Here is a 25,808-nt window from a genome sequence, read left to right as displayed (position 1 = left end):
AAGTCCACTTCCTTTCTGAAAATAAGTCAGATACACTCATATGAGGTTCTATAAATTTCAGAAACCATTAAGAAGCTAACGAAGTAAAAGGGGCCACAACAGCAGCTAATCGAAAGGATACTGCTTGTTTAAATTTTAGTTGTGGACAAACACGCAGCTTTAAAAGGTTCAAGGAGATTGAGACAGATACGGATCAGGACCAGAAGACAGTTTTTTTGCTTTGTTTATTTGTTTGTTTTTGCAGTGATGAGGATTAAACTCAGGGCCTCATAACTGTGAGGCAAGTGTTCTGCCACACAGCCCTAGCGGCAGCCCCAGAGGGCAGTTTGACGTCTCCTTCCTTCTGACTCAAGGGCCAGCTGAGATGGCGAATCCCTCCTGATGTGGGAGCTCCTGGCGTCTGAGCAAAGAGCCCACCCATCAGTCAGGCCGCACCAGATCCTTTCAAACCTAAGAAGAAGGTATAAGCAATAGGTTCCAAATGATGATAGGGCCATGATTACAAAATCAATGTCCTCGGATCTGCTTTTCCTGTCTCAGGTCCAGAAAGGAAGAAGAGCTTCTAAATATGAAAGGGGCACCCCTGACCTCATTTCCAGGGCTCAACCTTATCAGGGGATTATTGTTCCCACATAACCATTGTTATATATACTTAAAACTCCCCCAAAATAAAGTAGCAGCCTAAAATCTTATGCAATATTATCTTGAAGAAGGACTACAAAAGCCACTGGGTATTCCAACCCTACTTTAGTCTGCCCCAGTGATGTTTAGGTCTTGCTATCAGTGGCTCCAATCTAGGCAGAACGGTGGGGCTGTGAGAGCTGAGCAAGAAAAATGGACCTTTGAGAACAGCGCGCCAGCCGAGTGCCGGTAGTTTTGGATTTTAAAGGATGGAAGTGAGGTCTGAAAAATACAGAGAGTAAGACAGGTGGGAGTGGGGAGGAAAGACTGAAAGTGAACAGGGTACCAAGGAAGAGCCAGTGACATAAAGGTTTGAAACAGACGTGTTTCTTTCAGAGATTGCAAGAAGGGGAAAGAAGTAGAACAGGGAATGAAGATCCTGCCCCATTATTTTCTTAGAAAGTACATGCTGGGCATGGTAGCGCACACCTGTAATCCCAGCACTCAGGAGGCTGAGGCATGAGGATCACCATGAGTTCAAGGCCAGCCTGAATTACATAAGCAAATTCAAGGACAGCCTGCACTACAGAGCAAGACTTTGTCTCAAAAAGAAAAAAAACAAAAAGTACTCAGTCACCAAAAGAAGAAAATAAAGGTTGACTAGCAACTTCAGGAAGTTGTTCCTAAGATCTTACATATGAAGCACCTGGTTGAAAATACTTAGCTTTTCCTTCTTCAAAGACTAGAAACTTTTCAAGTTGGCAAGGACCTTGAAGGTGAGCTAGTTCAACTGCCTCATTTCATGATGAGTAAACTGAGAATCAGAAAGGTTAAAAGATTTTCCTGAGGTTGTTCAGCCACTTGATGGGCCAGGCTAGAATACAGACCTTGTTTACCACAATCTAATGTAAAGGTTCTCTACGTTAGAACAGTTTCTTTCCTACCCAGCTCCAACACCTGAGAGAAACCAGTAAACTTTACAATGGAAATTTTTAACTTTACAGAAAACTTATAAAATATGCATGTGCAACCATGTGAAGAAGACTATAAAATATTAATGCGAAGCTGAAGCAATAGCAATAGGATCGGTATAACTAGGAGACTACCTCAATGAGTAAAATTTTTGTACATACCTTGAGACTTTCAAAATATTACCTCTGTAAGGGAATATTTTGCTTTAGATTTTTAAGTAACAACTTTATTAAGATATGATTCACATCCTATGAAATTCATTCAACTTAAAGGGTACCACTCAGTTGTTTACAGAGATGTATAGCCATCACTACACCTAATTTTAGAACATTTTCAGCACTCCAAAAAGAAACCCAAACCTGTCAGCAGACATTCCCATTCTCCCTCCCTTCCTCTCAGCTCCTGGCAACTGGAACGCACTTTCTCTGTGGATTTTGGACTCAATTTCATATGCAGGCAATTATATAATACTGTATATGGTCTTTTGCTACTGGCCTCTTCAACCTAGCATAATGTTTGCTACAGAATTTTTTCATGTGTTAAACTAGTTATTTTTATTGCAATGACATCAGTTTCCATTGGACAAAATGCACTTTTCCTTGCACCAGTTAATAAAAATGTCCACTCTTCTAAATAAACCTGTCAAAAATACTTTTTCTCTACTTTAATTTCTTTATCACATTATTTCTCTTTTATGACTATTATCTTGTATTATAGTCATTTGCATTCCCACAGTACTATAAGCTCTTTTCATTAATGTATTTAATACTTACTGAGTGCCAACCATGGTATTTCCCAAAATACCTACCACCTAATTAACTTCTTTCCCAGTGCCCAAGCCCTTCACACTGAGCTACATCCCTCAAATGGTTTTTAGACAAGAGCCTGCCAAATCACTAAGTTGCCCAAGCTGGGTTTGAAATTGCAACCCTCCTACCTCAGCCTCCTAGAGCACTAGGATTATAAGTCTGCACCACCAAACCTGGCTTTAGCTTACTTACTGCCATCCACAATCCCAGAGATGTACCATGTACTTCCCCAGGTCTTTAGCAAACTAACTTTATGCAGATCTCAGGTGACATAGATAGCTATACACTTAACATTTCCTTGTATGGCCAGTGTTTGTTTACCTTTTCAGCAAACTATTCCCTGTTCCCACCTTTCACCCCATTCCACCACAGAAAACAGAAGCAAAGTGCACCAACGGTGTATTGCTATAAATTCACAATTAGCAGAATTTAAAATAATTCCACTCCAGTGGCTTGTAAGTTCTGACATTTCTAAACATTTGCTGTACCTTGGCTGTGCATTATCTTCAAATGACGGTGACAAGTTAGCCATCTCCTCTGCATTTAAACCTAGCTCAGTGCCATAGTTCTGCTGGAGCAGGTGCCAGAATTCCTGTCTGGTCAGACTCTAAAATGACAGAAACATCACACTGAGTATTTTAAAATGTAAAAGATAATATACCTTTTATTTATTGGCACACACCTATAATCCCAGCTACTTAAGAGGCTGAGGTAGAAGGTTCACAAGTTTAAAGTCAGCCTGGGCAATTTAGCCAGGCTCTGTTTCAAAATAAAATTTAAAATAAAGGTTGAGAATATAGTTAAGCATACCATGGGTATTCAATCCCTAGTATCTCAAAAAAAGAGATGATTGCCAGGCGTGGTGGAGCAGGGCTGTAATCCTGGCACTTGGAAGGCTGAGGCAGGAGGATCGTTGCAAGTTCGAGGCCAGCCTGGGCTACAAAGCAAGCTCAAGGCCAGGCTGAACTGCACAATGGGACCCTGTCTAAAAAAACAACAACAACAAAACAACCACAACAAAAAGAGATGGTTGGGGGTTATAACAGTGATTCAAAACACAAATATTGGCCTCAAAGTGACCTGTGACACAGCTAAAGTCTAGCTGTTGCAGTTTTTTAACCTTTTAAGCCACCGGAGAAGGCTTTTTGCCATTTTCTGTAACAGTGAGTTAATGAAGGCTATTTGACAGAATTGATACAAGAAATAGATAATATGCTTTGAAACAGGTCTTGCTGCATTGCTCAGGCTGGTCTTCAACTCCTGGGCTCAAGTGATTATCCTGCCTCGGCTTCCAGAGTAGCTGAGACTACAGATACAGCAGCACCTCGCCTACCAAATGGTGATTTTTAGGTATTGTAAGTGAGAAATCAAAATGTTTAACATTTTCTTTTTATAAAATAATTTATTCATAGTTTCTGGCAATTACTGATGTGAAATCCAACCAGCTTCCTATTACTGTTCAAAGCCCTAAATATCATCTCAGAACCCACTGTTTTCATCCATGTATGAATATTTGAACAGTTTCTACAATTTTATTTACCAGTACACTTTAAATTATATTTTCCTGAAATATAAAATGCAACAAGTTGGGTGTCAAATATTTCCTTTGATTTTTTTTTTTTTTGATGTCCAGCTTGTTCTACAGGTAAGGTGTATCAGTCAGTATTTAAATCACCAAATATAACAAACTCATGCATTACATAGCAAAACAAAAGCAATAATATTATAACAGCCTGGGTTTTAGCGTAATAGTTACATATGATTAAGCAAACTAGAGGGAAGCAGCATTACCCTGGAAACAGTGGTCAACAGGATTATTTCTTTTACTCACATTACAGCAGCTTACTGAGAACCTACCAAACGTGCACGGAGGCCCTAGATGCTACGTGGGGTACAAATGATATAGACATTAAGCTCTTGACCCTCAAATGACTTCTAATGAAATGAAATGCTTCAAATGAAGAGGCAGGAAACAATCTGAAGTAAAATTAAATATGACAAGACATACTTATGTTCTAAAGTGCTGGTAGAATCAACACAATATGAAAATCCAAAAGAATCGACTATCACTGGGGATTAGAGTGATCAGAGAAGGCTCCACATTGGAGAAGGCTTCTTAGCAAGATGAAGGAAAGATATGGAGTGGAGGAGATATGAGAAAAGATGAGTAGAGGCAAATCAACACTAAAAATACACATGAACATAATAGTACTTGATTTGAAGTCAGTTAATAGTTTATCAACCTAACTGGAGCCAAAATTTTAAAATTGGGAAATTGTTGAGATAAATACACACTTACTAGGACCAAAATTGATACATGCCATGAATTCCTCCACAATAGTCCCTACAGTAAGTACCATTTCCCTTTCTCCTTTTCTTTTCTGTCCAGTAGCTGTGACTATCTTTATTTGTCGTATTATACCTGATGACTGTTATTACCTTTCACAGAACCTCAGAGATTCAGAACAAAATTTCTGCACTTTAGACTGCTAGTTACCAATCTGTCACGCCCACGTTACTAGGACTCTACAGAAGCAGTTGATGAAAATTCACATCAAAAATATCCAAATAGTTACCTACAGTAAAGTTATTTAGGCCAATTAAAACAGCAAAATTCTTTATTTTGAGCTGAGTTGTACTAACCTAAAGTGGATGTTGCAGACTGATCAACTCTCATTAGAAATAATGTACTCCTAGAAGAGTAATGTTTCACTATTTATTACTTAAATAATCACACTTATGGTGGGCAACATCTTTGAAGCACAATTTCCAGAGAAGAAGAAAAATGATCATTAGTGGTAGAATTATCTTTGAACTATTTTTTGGGTCATAAAATAAAGGTTAGCTTTTTAAGAGAAACAAGCAGATATTTCAATATACTTGTGTAAATTAAACTTTCATAAAAATTTTTCTGAAATAACAGACATTTCCAAAGACAGGATAAAGCAAACAAATAAGCCAGTGATGAACATTCATACACTTACTAGCAGTGAATGAAATGAAAGAAGTAAAATGCTAACAATAAAAATGCAATTTTATTTGACAATATAAATACATGTTTAAAAATTTTTAATAAATACTATGAAGTTAATGGGATAATTTCATATACTTTTTGACCTACTAATTAATAGCAGGTAGGTAGGTAAGTAGGTAGATAGATGTAACCGGTTACAGGGAAACAAAACTCACTTAATTTACCACATTGTAGGTTTGCTAATTTGTTAAAAATGACTTTTTCTACAAAGCTGTCATAAAAAATATGGTTATTTACAACCATGCTGAACATTCAAACATTAAAATATGCCAAGCCTGATAGTCTTAATTTTTTCAATAATCAGCAGCAGAACCAGTCTATCTAAGTAATCTTAAAAAAACAATATGAATTTTAAACAAAAACTGACCACCTACCTGCAAACCAAGTAGAATCTCCCCACTTCAGCCTACCGAGTAGTTTAACAACAATAAAGATGAACCAAGTGGTAATCAGATAAGGCTCAAAAGTCAGCAGATCAATTTCTGGCCCAGAAAGCTTTGTATTCTAAGTATGCTGCAAAGTCTTTCTCCACAGCAGAGCTTCAAATATTTAATGACAACTATGCAAAATCACTGCTTCGATTTCCTACTTTTGTTATAAGATGCTTGTCCTTGTAAAAGACAGATCTTAGTGCAATTTAAAGTACAGTATTTGTCACTTCCTGGTTTGTAGTATTAGCACTCTTTCCAAGCAGCAGGTCAGAATGAAGAACTGGAAGTTATACCTCACTCTACAGGTTCCTAAGCCACTCCCACTAAAGGAGGGTAGGTAAACAGTGTTTTATTAAAGGGACAGTTCCTAATTTCTTCTGTTTCACATGCCCATTAGAGACAAACTGCAAATGAAAATATCTTATGTTCAATTCATGTAAAAACCTATTGTCATATTAATCTCACTTGAAAAATTAACTCTGTTAATTTTTAAAGGTTAAACTTTCTTCTTTATGATAGTAGTTTTGATTCATCTCTGGAAAGGCTGTTATTATATGTTCATATACTTCTTTAACACTGACAGAGCATTCCCAAAAGACTCCCGCCTTCATGACTACCAGTGACTGTATCTTTTGACTATTGTAAATAGAATGTTAAGAAATATCAGGAAGAGCCAGCTATTCAGGTGGAACAATTCCAATGAGCACCTGGCACATCTTTCATCACTGAAAAGTTTAAGGTAACATCTGGTTACTCAATAATTCTTCCCTTTGAAAATATTTCTGGCCTTAGTTGATTGAGAACAATTCCCAGCAGGGACTTCATCTATAATGAACACTGTATCTACCAACTCCAATTTATTCCAAAGAAGAGTTATCTTCTAAATGAAGAATCAAAAGTTGCCCTCATTTCTACCAACTCATTCCATCTAATTTAGCACAGTGTGTAGGCAGGCTAATGTATTTGATGAGTTGTAGGGATCACCCTTTTAGGGGTTGCTAAAATCTAATCCTTCTATACAATTGCAAAATGTGAGCATAATAAAAGAGCAGAACACTGGAAATCATGACGCCCTCAAATGAAGAAAGCACACGTGGAGGTCAACTTCGTGGTGAAACTAGTGCTTTTAGCATATTATACTGGTTCTCACTGGCTAAAACTATAGAAAAATATATTTTCTTTTGGTGATCAAATAGCTACAACAAAAAATACTGGTTTTGGTATTTATCCAACTTTCTTGCTAACTAAAAAAAAAAAAACACCTTATAGCAAAGCAAATAATTGCTATATAGGGCAGAGCTAAATTTATATTTAAGAGGGAAAACAGAACCTAAAATTAAACCCCAAGAAAGTCCAACATGCAAAAGCAAGTAGAGGAGGGGTGTCCAGCAAAAACATTGAGGGAAATACCAAAGTGGTGAGAGATGAGTCCAAAGACAATGATATCCTGGAAGTCAGAATGCAGGGGGTGTACAAAGGTGCCCAATCCCATGAAAGGTCATGATCAATATGTGAGGAGCACATGCATGACAAATGCCAACATCCAGAGGAGTAAAGCATCAGGTAAGCCAGGTCAATAAGACCAGAGTATGTGTGTTGAAGGGAAGGAGGGGAGAGGGCCTGTGAACAGTCTTTTATGAACTACACTGTAAAGAAAACAAAGTCACCTAGTGGTTTTTGGTAGAAAGTAATAACTTTAAAGTTTTGTTTTCAAAGATACTTTTAAACTACAACTACCTAGGAACAAACTCAAGGACAGATTAGAATGTTAACAAACAGGTCTGAGACAATAAGGACAGTTCAATCTAAAAATGATGAAGACTCTGGTGATCAGCTAGGCAAGGCCAGCGAAGATGGCAAGAAGCAAGGATATGTCTGGGTTCCTGGCTTAGAAGACTGGGCTAAAGTCAGTATGGTTCACTGACCAAGGAAAATAAGTGGATGAGTTCTGCCAATCAAAACAACAGTGAGGGAACAATATCAGAATACAAATGCTTCCACCTTGTCAAGCTATATTATGTAGCAAAAGTGACTAACTTTTTTAAACTGTACTTTTAAGGTACATTTGAATGTTGCATTTATTAGATTTATAACACCACTAGAAAACTTCTAGAATTCCAAGTAACTTCAGAAAGAATGATCATTGGAAAGTGGGAATAAGGAAGAGGGGGATTTAATAAGATTGAGCTGTCCACATATAACACTATTCTGAAAGGTCTCAGAAGGTGATACGCAAACTGACTACTAGTAGAACAGCCTCAGCACTGTTAGTATCCTAGACTTGGGCCCAGAGAGGCTGACGTAAATAAAACACACTCACCAACTGCATATACTCTCTTCATTGGAAATACACTAACACATACTAGGAATACATTCTGCTCTGATGATCAGAAACCTTTCATCCTACTACACAGGGCATGTGAATACTCTGGAAAGCTGATCAGAGAGTTGCACAGAAATCAGAGAATTGTACAGAACCGAGCAAAGGGAAATAGCTTCAAGGAACAATTTTCTATGCCCTTAATGGAGAAGACAATACAAATGATATAAAAAACCTGTTCACAGGAATTATGCAGAAACTTCCCAAATATAGGGAAAGAAAAACATCACAGATAAGTGAGGTATATAGAACACCAAATAGCCATCATCAGAAGAAAACCTCTCCATGCCACATTATACTCAAAGTACCAGAAATTCATGATGATAAAATGTTAACAGCTGTTAGAGAAGGGCAATGAATTACATATAAGCCAATTAGAATTACAAAAGACTTCTCAACACAAACTTTAAAGGCCAAGAGGGCTTCAACTGAAACATTTCAAGCCCTAAAGGAAACATCCACCCCCAACTTACATATGCTGCAAAACTTCCCATCAAAATTGATGGAGAAATGAAGTATTTCCATGACAAGGAGCACTGCAAGAAATTCATAACCACCAAATCAGGATTACAAAAAATTCTCAAGGATAGCCTAGAAAAAGAAAATGAAGCCAACAATGCTAATAAGTCAAAAAGAATGAATACACCTGGTGGGATGAGCAGCTAAGCAAAAGGAAAAAAATAAGGAAATCAGCAACAGAAAAATAATGGAATAGCACACTAAGTCAATACCTTTCAGTAATAACTCTCAATGTGAACACTCCCAGTACCCAAATCAAAAGACACACATTGGCAGAAGAGATCAAGAAACAAAACACAATGAAATGTAGTATGCAAGAAATGTATTTAATTCAAAAAGAAATTCACAGATTAAAACTCAAAGGATAGAAAACAATATTCTATGCCATAGGAACCTGAAAAAAAAGGAGAAATAGCTATCCTAGTCTCAGACAAAGTGGATTTCAAACTAAAACTGACCAGAAAAGGGACAAAGATCACTATATACTGGTTAAGGGAAAATTTCAACATGAAGACATAACTATAAACATATACACATCAAAGAGCAGCACACCAAACTTCATAAAACAACACTGTGTCACAAATGCACATATCAACTGGACAAAACTGTCTTACAAGTCCACAGACCAAATAGACAAAAAAATCAGCAAAGAAATATGAGTTGACTCAAACCTTCAAATATATGGACTTACCAAAAATCTACAGAATGTTCCATCCAACAACAAAATACACATTCTTCTCAGCAGCACATGGAACTTTCTCCAAAACAGACCACATACTAGTCTATAAAGTATGCTTAAATAAATGCAAAAGAACCCAAATTATCCCATCCATACAATCAGATCATACGGCAATGAAATTAGAAATCAATGGCAAAAGAAATCACATAAACTGTGCAAACACATGAAAATTAAACAATAACCTCTTGAATAATTGATAAATCACAGATTACATTAAAGGGGAAATCAGACAGTTCCTACAGTCAAATGATAATGCCAGTACAACATACCAAAACCTATGAGACACAACACAGTAGTCCTGAAAGGGAAGTTTATAATGGTGAATTTTCACTTCAGAAAAACGGAGCAAACTTAAATAAATAACAATGATGCACCACAAGGAACTAGAAAAACAAGAACAATCCTAACTGAAAGCTAGTACAAAGAAGGAAATTACAAAGAACTGAGCAGAAATTAATTAGAGATTTAAAAAATATAAAGAAACGATGAATTGAACGATAGATTCTTTCAAAGAATAAACAAAACAGACAAACCCTTAGCTAATCTTACCAAAATAAAGGCCTAAATCCATTCAATTAGAAAGGAAAAAGGTAAAATCACAATGGATTATGCAGAAATCCAGATCTATTTAGAGAACCTGCCAGCCAATAAATTCAGCAGAAACCTGTACTCAAAAAATTAAGCAGAAATGGATAGATTCCTAGATACCTATGAATTACCAAAGCTCAACCAAGAAGATATAAAAATCCTGAATAAGCCAATATTAGTCCATGAAATTGAGGAAGCAATAATAAAGCTACCAACTAAGAAAAGCCTAGGTTCTGACAGATTCACTGCTGAATTCTGTAAGAAGTTTAGAGAAAATCTAATACCAGTACTCCTCAAAATCTTTAAAGAAATGGAAAGGGAAGCAGTACTCCCAAAGTCATTCCTAGGGGGCTAGGGATATAGCTCAGCAGCACAAGCACCTGCCTAGTAAAGTCATTCCTAGAAGCAAACATTACCTATTCCAAAATCAGAAAAGGAGCCAATCCCAAAAGAGAACTATAGACCAATACCTTTAATGAATACAGATGCAAAAATCCTCAATAACATACTGGTAAACAGAAAACAGCAAATCATCAAAAAGATCACACACATCATGACCCAGTGGGACTCATCCCAGGGATACAGGGGTTGTTAAATATGGACAAATCAATAAATGTAATATACCACATGTCTTGGTTACTTTTCTCTCGTTGCTGAGACAAAATACCCAACATCCAAAATTAAGGAAGGAAAGGTTTATTTAGCTTACAGTTTGTGGAGGTTTCAGTCCTTACTTGGCTGGCTCCGAGGCAGAAGATAACAAAGCAACAAGAGCAAAGCGGGGAATGGCAGTCGAACAGCAAAGTAGCCAGAGCAAACTGGAGGAATGGCGGCAAGCAGCTTCTTTCTTGCCTTACATCGTAAACAGGCTACCCCCACCTAAGCTCTCACATAATCTTTGCCCTCCTCTTCCACAGGCTCAGGATGTATACAAGGTAAGCACTCTGGCTTCCTGCTGAGTCACTTAGCCAAACCTCTAGACTCCCCAAGTTGACACAATGTATCAACCATAGCACCACATAAACAGAAGCAAGCACAAAAATCACATGATCATCTAATAGACACAGAAAAAGCATCTGATAAAATCTAACATCCATTCATGATAAAAACATTGAAGAAAATTGGAATAGCAAGTCTTTATCTCAATCTGATAAAAGTCATCTACAGAAAACCTACAGCCAACATCATATTAAATGGAGAAAAGCTGAAAGCTTTCCCTCTAAAATGAGGAATAACACCAGGATGTCCACTATCACCACTCCTATTCAATATAGTTCTGGAAATATTCGCCAGAACAATTACACATGAGAAAAAAATAAAAGAGATATAGATAAGAAAGAAAAAGTTAAATTATTGTTACTTGCAGATAATATGATCCTATACAGAGAAGACTCCAAAAATTCCTAATTAAAGTACCAACTCTACACAAGGAATGTAAACATTACATACTGAAAACACATACTAATGAAAATTTTAAAAAAATTTAAAAGAACCACACCATATAAAAATAAAAGAGGCAAGGCTGACAGTTTGGCTCTGCCAGGGGACATTGAGCCATGGCTTAAACTAAACAAGAGAGCTGAGCTGTAGCGTGGAAAGGGGCCTGGGACTTATCTGAACCACCGCTGCATAGTTCATTACAAAAGACTTAGAAAATATCAGCTGTTTGCACCAAAGACTGGTGCTACCCCTGTCCTCTGGCCCCACAAATCCCAGATAACAAACGATGCAGAAAGTGAGTGCTAAGCTCGAAGGTTATCATAAAAATTGAAACACAAAAATTACACTACTACATGCATGGGCATCCTGATGGTTTATACACGTCTAAGCAGTGAGGATTTATGTCAAGCCAAGTAGCAGAAATAAATCATCCTTTCTGAAGCAATGCACCAAAGGAGTCTTATCAATGAAAATATGATTCTTTTTCACAGGCACTAGTATGGGTCTAACTCTTTCTCTCTTTTGTGGATTTTACTACAGAAATCAATAAAACAAACAAATATGACTTCAAAACTTACTCTCTAGTATTTAATTTTTTAAAATCCTTCTAAGTTAGTTTGTTTTGTTTTAAGGTCTTCTTATGCAAGAAACAAACCAAAGTAACAAATACTTATTCTTACTCTCAAATTCCCTAATTATAAACATGAATATAATATTAAGAACTTAAACTCTTTAAAAATATTTGAACATGCATGAAATAAATAAAAATGCATTCAAATTACTTATAAGATTTTTGTAGAATTTTATAGGTACACTGTATATTCTGTGGATTTTTTCTTTATTTCCTTTTTTTAAGTGTATAATAAAAGATCAAGAAATCTAACCAATGTGGGTTTATCATTTTACAGAACCTAAAAGATAAATGAAACTTGTAAAATTCCATAGAATGTCAACACTATACCAAGCACCTAATGTACTTGGTACCTAGTACTTCATAAATGGGAGTTACTATTGTTACAGACATTAGCACTGTTCTTCAAAGACCACTAGGTAAATCCAAGAAAAGTGGTTTTCTGTGTGTTCTAGTTCTTTTTCTGGCAGAATTCTAAAATTCAAATTAGGGCAATACTATATAGTATGGAATATATACTATATGCTTAAACATTGTTTGTTTGTTTGTTTGGTCTTTTTTTGGTACCGAGAATCGAACCCAGGACCTTGCACTTGCCAGGCAGGCGCTTATGTCTTATCACAGAGCAGAAATGGCCACCACTCTGCATGAGTGTATAAGGTGCCTTTGAAATGGAGTTGCACACCAGCAGCATTCAAGATAAATAATCCAGAGATGTAAAAGTACAAATAATGCCAAGCTTGGGACATCCCACAGGAATACACCAAGAACACAAATGACACGGGGATCTCATCTGTATACCTGAGCTCATCACTTTCCTGGAAGTATTCATTCTTATAAGGATATGTCTCCAACTTACTAGCATGTGATAAGCACAGTGTGCTTTGTGGCGGACTCCCAGATCCGGTATAACCAAGAGTAGGTTGCTATAGCCTCTTTTGTTCTATTTTAGAGTAAGGGAAAGCACGTGGAAATCCCCAGAGCGCCTGACAACTTCATGTCTGGGGACAGGGTTAGCCGGGTTCCCAGGACAACCGAGGAGCTGTCGGCCTGTGCTAACAAAAGCAGCACACAGTAATTCTGAAAAAGGATCGAACTTGACAAGCCTGTGTTGGGTGAAGGAGGCTGCCTGGCAGCATGACCCGGCCTGGGCATGTGGAGAAGTGGGGCCTCTGTCTGCCTGCACCATAACGTCGCAGGTAGATGTCCTGCTCTGAGGGCCTGGCACTGTTAAACTGTCCCTGAGGGACAAGTCAGGAGCATGGGCACACTGCAGACAGGGCACCCACACACCAAAAGGACTTATGGCCCTCCAAGACTTGGGGGAGCTGGGCTTGGCCTTTCTCCTCTCTGCCTCCCGTGCCTTGACTTCCAGGTCATTCCCGCAACCTCACCCTCCACCACCTCCTCAGCTCCGCATGTGACAAAGTGAAAACATCAGGTGTAGGTGCTGTTTAAAAGAATCTGTCCTCAGCAGCTGAGTTCAAGAACCCATTCAACCCAAAGAGGCCAAATACAGCCACTTCAGTGAAGCGGTTGGCTGAGACCGGGAAGAGAGCAGGTTAAGTTCCCACCTGGCCTAAGCCACGCGTTGCACATGCTGGGGGTGCAACCCAGGGCCTCCCGCCTGGCAGACAGGACTCCACCACTGAGCTGCGCTCCCGGGGGGGAGCTTTTCTTATCTGCTGGAAATGTTCTCCTTCCAACTAAGCCTTTTTAAAAAAATAACTCTATTGGGTTAAATTCGCATACCATAAAATTCACTAGTATAGAATTCAGGAGTGTTTGGTATGTCTAGAATTGTACAACACCCACCACTAATTTTAGGACATTTTCATCAATCCAAATACCAGAATCCATTACCCCTCACTTCCTATGTAATCCCTCCCCCTATTTCTATGAATTTGCCTATTCTGGACATTTATTAAGAACAGAATCACACAATATGTGCTCTTTTGAGACTGGCTTCTGCTACACAGCATAATGTTTGAGAGGTCATCCATGTCGTAGTATGTATCAGCAATTCACTGCTTTTTATTGCTGAGTATTATTCCATTGTGTGGATATACATTTTATGTATCCATTCATTAGCTGATGGACAGTTGAGTTGTTTCCACTCTTCTGGGTATTATACATAACGCTGCAATGAACTTTTGAGTACAAGTTTTTGTATGAACATGTACTCTCAGTTCCCATATACCCTGGGAGTGGAACTGCTGGGTTATGTGGCAATCTCTGAAACGTTTTGAGGAACTGCCAAACCGGTTTTCAAAGAGCCTGCACCATTTTATGACCTCATCAGCAATGTATTTGAGGCCTCCAGTTTCTCTACATCTTCAACATTTTGTTTAATTTTTTACAGCTTTATTGAGGGTTACACTGATATTCTGATGTATGTACGCATTGTGATCACCACCACCAAGTTAATTAACATATATACCCACAAGTCATGTAGATATCATTTTCTTTTTTCTGTAGTGAGAACATATCCTCTTAGCAAATCTTAAGTACACAATACACAGTTTGTTTACTACAGTCACCAAGATGTACATTAGATCTCAGGAACTCATCCATCTTGCAAAACTGGAACTTGGGGCCTTTTAACTAACCTCTCTCCTTTTCAATGCTACCTCCCTTGCTCCTACCCTCTGCTGCTTTGACTTGTATAAATCTCCCTCTGTAATGGCGTGTAACCTTTTTTATATGCTGCTGGAATTTTTTATGCTAATAATTTTGGTAAGAATGTTTGTGCGTCTGTTCATAAGGGATATTGATCTGTAGTTTCCTTGTGGTGTTTTCTGTTTGACACTGGTAACAAAACACAGTGGAAACACCACAAGAAAAGTGCTTTTCCCTTTCTACTTTCTGGAATGCTATGTGAAGGATTGGTGTTAACTCTACTATTAATATGTAATAGGGTCAACAATAAAGCCATGGGGACCCGGGCTTTTCTTTGTAGACAGGTTTTTTTTTTTAATACTAATTCAATATCTGTTATATGTTTGCTCTGATTTTCTATTTCTCCTTGGGTCAGTTTTGCGACTTTCCAGGTGTTTGTCCATTTCATTTAAGGTAACCAATTGTCATACAATTATCTGAAATGTTCCCTCGTAACCTTTTTATTTTTATAGTCAGTAGTAATGTTAATACTTTCACTTCTAATTTAATTAGTCTTTTTTTTTTTGAGATATGGTCTTGTTATGCAGTTCAGGCTGGCCTTGAGCTCACTTTGTAGCCCAGGCTGGCCTCAAACTTGCAACAATCTTCCTGCCTCAGCCTCCCAAGTGCTGGGATTACAGGCATGCGCCACCACGCCTGGCCTAATTAGTCTTCTTTATTGATCAATTTAACTAAAAAGTTACCAATTTTGTTTTTTGCCATTTCTTTCAATTGTCTATTTTTTATCATTTATTTCATTCATTTCTGCTGTAATCTATTATTTCTTTCATTCTGCTTGGAATAAATTTAGTTTGACCTCCTTTTTCTAATTTCTTAAAGTGGATTTTGGTTATTGCTTCAAGACCATTCTTTTTAAATCTGGTGTTTATAGTTAAAAATTTCCCTCTAAACATTTCTTTCTGTGCATCCCATAAGTCATGGTATGTCATATTTTTGTACTCACTTAACTCATTTCCCTCTTTCTCTTGCAATTTCTTCCTCCAGAGTGTCCTACTTAACTACCACTTTCTAGTGAACTTCTACACATTGATTTGTAATTCTGTTCCATTTTAGTCAGAAAACACACTTTGTTATTACTGTAATTATCTTCAACGTACTAAGGCTTGTTCTATAACCCTATTGATGGTCTACTCCAGATATTGTTTATGTGTCCTTGAGAAAGATATGTCTTCTGCTGTTGTTGAGCAGAGTATCACCAGGATTTTTTTCTACTTAAGTTTATAAGGTTGTTCAAGTCTTCTACTTCTCCACTGATCATCTACCTAGTTGTTCTGTTCATCACTAAAAGTGGGGTATTGAAGTCTCCAACTATTATTGCTGAATTAACTTTTTATTCCTTCAATTCTGTCAATATTTGCTTCACGTATTTTAGGGGTCTGTTACTAGATGCATATATATTTGTGACTGCTATGGATTCCACATAAATTGTCCCTTTTATCACTATAAAACACTCTTCCTTGTCTCTAGTACTTTTGATCTTTTAGTCTATTTTGGCTGCTATTCCTATAATCACTTCTGTTCTTTTTTTTGGTTACTATTTGCATGCAATATAGTTTTACTTCCTTTACTTCTAGAATAGTTGTATCTTTGAATCTAATGTGTCTTTTATACTTAGCATATAGTTGGAACATATATTTTCTTTATTCTACCAGTGCCTTTTGATTGAAGTATCTAATGCACTGATGTTTAATGATCTATCTAACACCTACCATACTCCGTTTTCTATGTCGTATTTTTTGTGTACCTTTATTTTACCATTACTGACTCCTTGTGTGTCAAATATATATTTTCTTGTGTAACATTTTCAGTCCTTTGATGTTTCTTTTATTATATTTTAAAAATTATTTTTTTGGTGGTTACCCTGGGGATTACAATTAACTTCTTCACTTGTTACTATGGATCTTGTTTTGCTTAAAGTTTCTTCTTAGAATTTGAGAAGTCTAATCAAAATTAGATTAAAAAAATAAAAAAGAGCTCTTCATAAATTCTGTTTAAGTATACACTGTAAGGTTCTTATTATAATAAGCACTTGCCTCTGGTATAAACACTTACCTTATCCAATAATACGTTCTGCCACAACCTAAATATACTGAGGTAACTTCTATCCCTGGCACCAAAAGATGTAAAGAAAAACTGCAAAGAAAAATAACAGGACAATTTTAGTTCAAAGAAAATAAGGAGCAAGTATCTACTATGAAGGTCTTTGGGTACCTGCTATAATCAAAGCAAACTAGTCAGTCATCACTGCTATTTTGGAAAAAAAGATAACTGTTGTATGAACAACGTGTCTTTACAAACTGTGACTTACAACAGATAGCGTTTTACAGCAAACACAATTTTATTAGTACTTACTGGGGGGAGAGATTGGAATAAGCAGCTATTTATGTTTATCATAGTTTATAACTATTAAAATCAAGTCGAATAATGAGCATTTGATTTCACTATGAATTTTGTAGTGTGAACTGCTTGCCTATAAGCCACGTATATACAAAGAATAAACACAAACAAATAATAGTATATTTCAGAGGTGCACTTAAGAATATTAATTTTAATTTTTTTGTTTTGTCTTTTTGAGACAGGGTCTCACTATGCAGTTCAGGTTGGCCTTGAGCTCAGTTTGTAGCCCAGGTTGGTCTCGAACTCACAACAATCCTGCCTTAGCCTCCCGAGTGCTGGGATTACAGGTGTGCGCCACCACGCCTGGCTTTTTAATTTTAATGTTATCATCTTTCATAACCTTTTCCAAAAATACTAAATCACTGATAACTATAGATACAATACATTCATGTTAACTCTGAACTTTTCTTTAAATGTTGTATCACAAAAGTAGCAGGTTTCAATCTATAATTCTGTTTTTAGCCCTATATATTTCTCTTCATTTAATTGATTTTTACAAGATCATATTTTCAAATGCTTTTACGGTTTTTTCCCTGATTTTAGAGTGAAAGCTTTCAGTTTTTGTCCATTTAGTGTGATGTTGATTGTTGGTTTGTCATAGATGGCTTTTATCAGACTGAGATATTGATATTTTATCAGACTTTGATATTTTATCAGTAGGGTTTTAATGGTGAATGAATGTTTTGACTTTGTCAAAAGCTTTTTCTGCTTCTATTGAAATAACCATGTGATTTTTGACTTTGGCTCTGCTTATACAGTGTATTAAATTTATTGATCTGACATGAGACAGCCCTAAATTCAACCTCTTGCTGGGCATGGTGGCATGGTAGCGCATGCCTGTAATCTCAGCACTCAGGAGGTTGAGGCAGGAGTATTGTGAGTTCAAGGCCAACCTGGACTATCTAAGTGAGTTCAAGGCCAGCCTGCACTACATAGTGAGACCCTCCTCAAAAAAAAAAAGAAAAAGAAAGAAAAAAGAAAGAAAGAAAAACCCCCAAATAAATAACTAACTACAACACCTCAGTGTGTGATCTCTTTCAATCATCTCCTTAGTGATCTGTATGACTAATGAGGTATCTTCAGAAAGGAGGAAGCTTAGTTCTATGCTGGCGTTACTGAGTAAAATGTCAGACAAGGTTCTGAGTAGTAATGCTCCCCATAGAAAGATTTTAAAGTGCTTTTTCCAGTTCACTGAATTTCAGTCTTCTTGAATATTCTTCATAAGGCAAACTTTTTATAAAGAAGATATATCCAAGTGCTCTTTCAAATAGTATTAGAAATATAATACATAATCCAATGATTATTTCTTACTACTAGGCCCTATTCCCTTTTCTTAAGCCAAATTATTTGGCTTACTTACAATAACTGCACAACTCTGTGTTTAGATGTATAGACCAGGAAAATCTCTTCATCTCACTTCCACCAGTGTTTTATGCTTACTAATATCAACCTCTTGAAGTAGAGATAATAAATATTGTTATTAACTTTACCCATTTTTGTATATAACTACCACATTCCCAACACCTTACAATACCAAACTTTCAAGATGATTATGAAAAATTACCACCTTCCTTTATTCCTTGCTAGATATTCAACTTATAAAATGTAGTAAGTCTTGGTTCAGTACTAAGTTCCTTAATTTGGGAATAGTTCTGAGTAAGGATATATCAAGTTGCTGAAGCACAAAACATATTCTAAAACCTAAAACAAATAAAAGAACTATGATTAGCCTTCCTATAATCACAGACTACATAAAAAGGATGAAAATTTAGTGCTACAGTTTCTCTCCATGATGTTAGAAAAAGAATTCAGAGTTAACACAAAAAGGAAGTTCAAACCATAGCCTGTGTAAACTGCCTGCACTCATGTTCTGACTCTACCATTTATATGTCTTGTGACTTTGTGGCACTTTTCTTTAGTTTCCTCATCTGCAAAATGAGAATAAATATAGTACCAGATTTTTGTGAGACTTAAATGAGAAAACATATGAAAAGAGTTTAAAACAGCTCCTAGAACACAATACTCAGTAAATGTTAGTGGTTGCTATTATCATGAGCAAAATTAAAATGCTTCACCCAGAATTTCTACTACATATACTAGAAACAGCCACACATGACTTTAAAAAGGCATGGTCAGGCTGTTTACTGCAGTATCACAATAACAAAACATCAAAAATGAACTAGTACATCCATTTGGAGAAATAGTATGTACAAAAAGCAGAGATGGATCTATCTACATGTGCCCATTTGTAACGCTAAGAGATGGGAGGGCTTTTTTAATCAGATCTGAAGAAAACATGAATAAGACAGTATTTGCTTTTAAAAAAAGCAAAACCACATATATATGTATATAACCACATTTATGTATGCATATATGCACTACACATGTATAATGTTGATGTCTTGTTTCTTTTTTTTTTTCTTTTTTTTTTTTTTTTTGGTTATTTTCCGGTACCGGGAATCAAACTCACGACCTCACGCTTGCCAGGCAGGTGCTGTGCCGCTGAGCTAAATCCCCAGCCCCTTACACATGTATAATGTATATATTAGTACATACACAGGAAGAGGGTTTGAAAGGTCAAAAAGATACAAACTGAATTGATAACAGTGTTTACCTACAGAAAGATAATGGGTTTGAGTATTACGGCCATGGAGGAAGATGTTAGTTTTTAAATTGATGATTTTTTTAAATAATGAAAATGTATATATGTACCAATTGTAAAGTTAAGAATCAGTACATTATAGTTCTTCCTCTCCCCTTACTGAACAGTTCCTCCCGAAAGGTTTTAGTAAAAGAAAAGTAGGCATCCACATTAAAGGGGAGGATGGGGGTAGAGGAGCTACAGTAACCCAAATCAGTGTGTTGGAACCCGAAAATAACGAGGGTGTCCACATAGAAGGGCCGTCCCGCACAGACTGTCAGAGTTCAGTGGGTAAGAAGAGCTTCCACACAAGCTGGTGGCCTGGAACAGAGTAGTAAAACAAGAACAGAGCAGAAGAAGTATGGGGGAGGGGCGCAAGTCAGAGCCACAGCAGGGTTGCCATGTAAGGGGTCCCAAAGGCCACACACGGGGAAGAGCGTGGCTACGAACAGTGCACCATACAAAGACATACCAGCACCAGAGCGGGTAAGGGGAGCAGGGTGTAAAAGAGTCCTTGACAGTGGCCTTATGCTGGAGTGTCAGTCTGAGCAGGATGAGTACATCAGCCACACAGTGACCCAGTGGCAGACTGGCACAGAAAGAGGACACCAGGAAATGGATTAACACTCATTAAATGCAACAAAAAAACATGAGTTCACAGTGGTGTAAGTAAACAAATGAATAAATTTCAAGTTTGGTGAGAATGGCATATTTAATGGTTTCAAAGTGTCTTGTCAAAACATAATTACAAAGGAAAATAACTTCACAGCAAAGTCTTTGTTGGGACTATGAGGCGTGATCACAATATATGGTGAAGATTTAAATAAAAACTTATTACAGTAAAAGACACACTCCCATTAATCCACCTAAAAATATGCCCATCTTTTTGAACACACTCATCCTATCATTCCTGCCACTTCCTGAAGCAGTCCTGGAAGTCCTCTTTTGTGAGTGCTTCTAGTTTCACTACCATGGCTGCCTTCGATAGCCTGAATTGATTCAGAACATTTACCTTTCGTTGTCATTTTGACTTTAAGGAAGAGCCAAAAGTTACAGAAGAATAAGACGAATAAGCGGGATGAGGACATACTGTAATGTTTCCATTGACAGAAGTTGCTGTAAACATTTGATCAAGGTAATATGACCAACAATTAGAATGTATGTTTACATTTTTAAAAGTACTACAGTAAAAAAAGTAATCCCCCTCAAAATACTCAAAATATTCCCTCTCTTTTCACCTGATCTTAGTCAAAGGGCCAAAAAACAGTTCCCCTTACCTCAAACACACTTATCCCATCATTCTTGGTAATGTGCCTTTTATAGTAATAAGAGTTTTTAAAATTTAAATATCCATCATATATCTTAATCACCCCTTGTACACGATAGAATTTCTAGGATGATGAGGCATCACAGTGACAACTTCCTCTGAAACAGTTTGAGGAAAAGGTCTTAGTACTAAGCAAGTGTTCCAAAGGATGAGAAGGTTTAAAAATAAAAATAAGGGAAGCTGGACACAGTCGCACATGCCTGTAATCCCAGGTACTCAGGAGGCAGAGGCAAGGGAACTGCAAATTCAAGACGGTCTCAGTCACTTTTTTCTCGTTGCTGAGACAAAATACCCGACACCCAGAATTAAAGAAGGAAAGGTTTATTTAGCTCACAGTCTGTGGAGGTTTCAGTCCATACTTGGCTGGTTCCAAGGCAGAGTGGCACATGGCAGAGGGCAACAATTCATGGCAGTGGAAAACAGCAAAAGCAGCTAGAGCAAAAGGAGGAAGCAATGGCAAGCAGCCTCTTTCCCTTCCTTATTGTATGCAAACTACCTGCCCCAGGGCGGGGGTAGCACTCACTCCCACGAACCAATCATAAACTCTAGAAGCCTGCCCCACGACTGCATGAGGCTTTGGGGGGGACATCCTGACACAAACCATAACTAATACCTTCCAGAAACCTTGTCTCAAAATAAAATTTTAAAAAAAGAGCTAGGGATGTAGGTCAGCTCTCCCTGGATCCAGTCCCAATAGCACAATTAAATAAAAATAAGATTAGATTCAATAAAATTAAGGGGGAAATTAAATAAAAATATGGGGGTTGGAAATACACCTCAATAGCAGAGTGATTACCTAGCATGCCTGAGACCCCGGGTTTGAACCCCAGCGCCAAATAAATAGATAAATAACTTAAAGTGCATCTGAAAGAAACTTCACAGGACTAAAAAGTTTAATTACACAGAGTTAAAGTCACTGCACTGCTCCTTTCTCTCACACCTTCTTTCACTTTTTTCTCTCTCTTTCCTTCCTATCTTTCCTTCCCTTTCTTCCTCCCCTCATTCCTTTCCGTCCTTCCCTCTACTTGTTTTTTTCCTAGTATTATGATCTGAACATTACATACAGAGCCTTAATCTATTTTTCAGGTGATATAGAAAAATCATTTATATATCCTCACCAAGAAGTTATTGTGAATAATAAAAGTAAAGGCAGTTAAAAATAATGGCCAGAGCAGAAAAAGATAACACTTCTGTGTTTCCTTGAATGCTATGTAAGTCTCTGAACACAAGAACCATTTGTTTTTACTATTTGCTATCATGCGGATGTTGACTGAACAACATAACATAATTAGGGTATTTAGAAATAATGGGGACATCTTGCTAATGCTTACCCTACCTACCTCTTCACAATAAAGAAATGGAAATAAGGGTGAAAGTTCTTGTAAACTGTAAGTACAAGCATGGTCAGCAATTATATAGTTAACCAGCAACATTTAAGCATATATATAGTGCAGCTCTATAAGGTAGTCCACACTCTAAGAACAACTGCCTATATTCCCAACACTGACAGTCAGTGTGAGCCAGATTTTCCTTGCATTACATATATAGTATGGCAAAGGCAGAAAATATTTTTACCTTTTCCCCATCTGTAACAATCTGGATGGCATTTGGGATGAGCCGAGCAGTCTTCTCCTTAGTCATAAAGGTTATATCCTTTAAAGCAATAGAAATCTAAACATACAAAAGAATAAAATTGAAAACTGTATCTTGCAGAAACATTTATAACACAAAACACATGGTATTACATGAATCTAATCCAGAATATTCTACTGAAAAGTCTAAAGGAATTAATATGCACATTTGCTTTCTCCATTAAAAACAAGGTCACCAGTCAGCCACTTCTCTCAGTGTTTGTACCCTCAACTCCTGTGACTGACATTAAGATAAAGTGTGAAAACACAGGGTGTTCAGGGTCCACGTTAATACACAAACACACGAGCAAACTTCAGACAATCTTTCACATAAGACATGGTTTTGGCAGCGACAACCGTAGCATATATTCAAGCTTTTTAAAGCTTGAAATCTTTCTCTAATTATATTGAGCAAGTACAAATGCAGCTCAATATACTAAGTTAGGAAAATGTATTTCTACACAGAACACATAAATATAGTTACACAAATATAAGTACAAATGCACAAGTAGATATGAATTTACTTTAAAAATCATCTAATATACATTGTTTTTAAGAAGACTGTGTATACTTCTATCTATATAATTATTTGTATCAACAAATTAAATGCAAAAATATGTCTTACTGTAGTTTCCCATCTGAAGATGTTGCTATAGAAACACAGCCAATTTTCTGAAAGGTATAGTCGTCCCTGAACCAAAATGTCCCTCTGTAGAGCACAGGCATAATCTATGCATACAAAAATAAAGAGCAGTTTATTCACAAAAATCTGACAACAGAATAAACATTATAGAGGCTAGGGATTTAGCTCAGCGGCACAGCGCCTGCCTGGCAAGCGCGAGGTCCTGAGTTTGATTCCCGGTACCAGGGAAAAAAAAAAAAAACAGAATAGACATTATACTATTTCAACATGCAGTCAACACTGTTTATTCATTAGTTCATTCATTCATCCAGTTATATAATGGATACCATATGCTAGATATTTTATTGTGCACCAGGGTACCAAAAATCCCTCATGGAACAGTACAGAGGGAAGGCAGACAAAGCTATGAAAATACATAGTAAGAGTTATGCAGGTAAGGGGAGTGGAGTGTGGAGAGAGGCTACCAGGAAACAGTCCCCGGAAAAAGCAATCTTTAAGGTTTAGAGATAATAAAGGGCCCCGAACATCATGAGAGAATGGCACAACCAAAGGCCCAGTGGTAGAAAGAAACAGTACAACTGAGGAACTAAAAGCAGACAGACCTCTGCACTGGAGAACCTAGAGAAGCTAGATCACGTAAGCTCTCACAGGCCACAGTAGAATGGACTGTATGAGAAACCCCTGAGTGAGGTGGCAGCACAGGATCAGATGGAAGTGATTAAACAGCGCTTTGCTCACGCCGGCCAAGTGGGGTCCCGTAAGTCTGGGAAGGGCTACGGAAAGCCGACGATGGCTCAAGCATAAGTGAACAATATTAGGAGACAGAAGTAATTAGATTCACAGATCGTATTGAGGAGGCGGAATTGGTGGTTAATGAGATATTAGAGAAAGGTAAGAGAGTTGTCAAAGATGACTGTACACATTTTAAGTCCATATCAAAGATGATCCTCTCTGCCTCACCCCTAAACCCAGCCAAAGCAAGTCTGCAGTTTAAAAAAGAAAACGTCTCCTGTGTATCACTGCCTACCTAACAAGTTGATAGCAAGTCTCTAAAATCTGGCTACGCAGCTAATACAAATAGTACTGCTAACTGACAAGTAATACAACATACCAAGAGTCATTATGAGACGACTTAGTTGGCTGCTGAATTTTAAACTATTATACAGTAATCAGCATTTTAGAAAAAAAGTTCCTAAATCTCAAATATTTAAACTAGTATAAATTTCTAAACAAATATTGCACTAAAAATTCAGCAGTGTCAGTCTTTCACAATGCTTCCTTCAAAGAAACAAAACTGAGATGCCCCTGAACAAAAATTCCTAATAAATAATTAAGCAGATTAAGTTACTCATTTACTAATATGCATCTCCAAAACAGAGATTAGGTTAAAGGTCACCTTCAGGTGTCATAAAATATTTATTTAAATCAACGAATAACATTTTATCAGATCAGTGTGTCACTGACTTCACAAATACTGGCAGACATAGAAAAACACATACTAAGCTCCTCTCCCATAGTGCCTGATTAAATACATCTAGGCCAAGGTCAAGAATACATGTCTAGCCAGACCTGGTGGCACACACCTGTAATCCCACTACTTTGGAGGCTGAGGCAGGAGGGTTGCCATGAGTTTGAAGCCAGCCTGGACTACATGGTGAGGTCAAGGCCAACCTGAACTACACAGCAGACATTGTCAAAAACAAACAAAGAAAAGAATGCATATCTAACAGGCTTCTCTGGTGACGTTAGCATTGCTAATCTGTAGGCCACAAGGCATTATTTTCTACTCATTACATTAAAAGCTATTGTAACCACCAGGATTGTTTTATCCAAAGACTATCTGGTATACAATGACAACTTTTTTCAATGGTTTTTAAAAGAGGCTTCCCTAAAATGGTGTATTTTATCAAAATAAATGTATACCTCAGTAAAACTGATTTAAAAAAAAATAACAAAGGCAATATATCCTATGCAAGAAATAGAACATTTTCTTTAAAAAGCAGAGATTTTACCTTTTTCTTTTTTTTTTTTTCAATTTCCCTACTGGCAAATGAGTACATACCACAAGAATGTCAGTACTTTAGGAGACAATACTCTATCTGACTTGAGTTGTCATAATAATCTGATTCACCAATAATGGAATAAGAAAATAATGACGTTTATCAAATACTGTTTTATAGATTTTATAACATTATAACAGGTTATTGGAAAATTATGTTAAAATTCAAGAAATTAACCAATCAACTTAGGCCACTTTGATTTGTGTATTAACATCAACTTGCTAGCTATAACATGATCAATTTTTGCACAACTGAATGGCCCCCAC

The 25,808-nt window shown here is 37.0% G+C and overlaps 1 protein-coding gene across 1 annotated transcript in view; it reads right to left on the bottom strand.

Moving 5' to 3' along the window:
- Gramd1c (GRAM domain containing 1C) overlaps nt 1-25,808 on the bottom strand; it is an 86,728-nt gene that overhangs the window by 30,563 nt on the left and 30,357 nt on the right. Inside the window, exons 4-7 of the mRNA XM_005386407.2 lie at nt 23,465-23,568; nt 22,784-22,879; nt 16,896-16,976; nt 2,891-3,009 (exon numbers count right to left, since the gene is read on the bottom strand). Of these exons, the coding sequence (XP_005386464.1) occupies nt 2,891-3,009; nt 16,896-16,976; nt 22,784-22,879; nt 23,465-23,568 (400 nt within the window). The remainder of the gene's footprint in view (nt 1-2,890; nt 3,010-16,895; nt 16,977-22,783; nt 22,880-23,464; nt 23,569-25,808) is intronic.

This window comes from Chinchilla lanigera, unplaced genomic scaffold (assembly GCF_000276665.1).
Source record: "Chinchilla lanigera isolate Chin_1 unplaced genomic scaffold, ChiLan1.0 scaffold00026, whole genome shotgun sequence".
In the NCBI taxonomy this organism is placed as follows: Eukaryota; Metazoa; Chordata; class Mammalia; order Rodentia; family Chinchillidae; genus Chinchilla; species Chinchilla lanigera.
The sequence above is the reverse complement of the archived record's forward strand: the minus strand, read 5'-3'. Positions and strand labels throughout refer to the sequence as shown.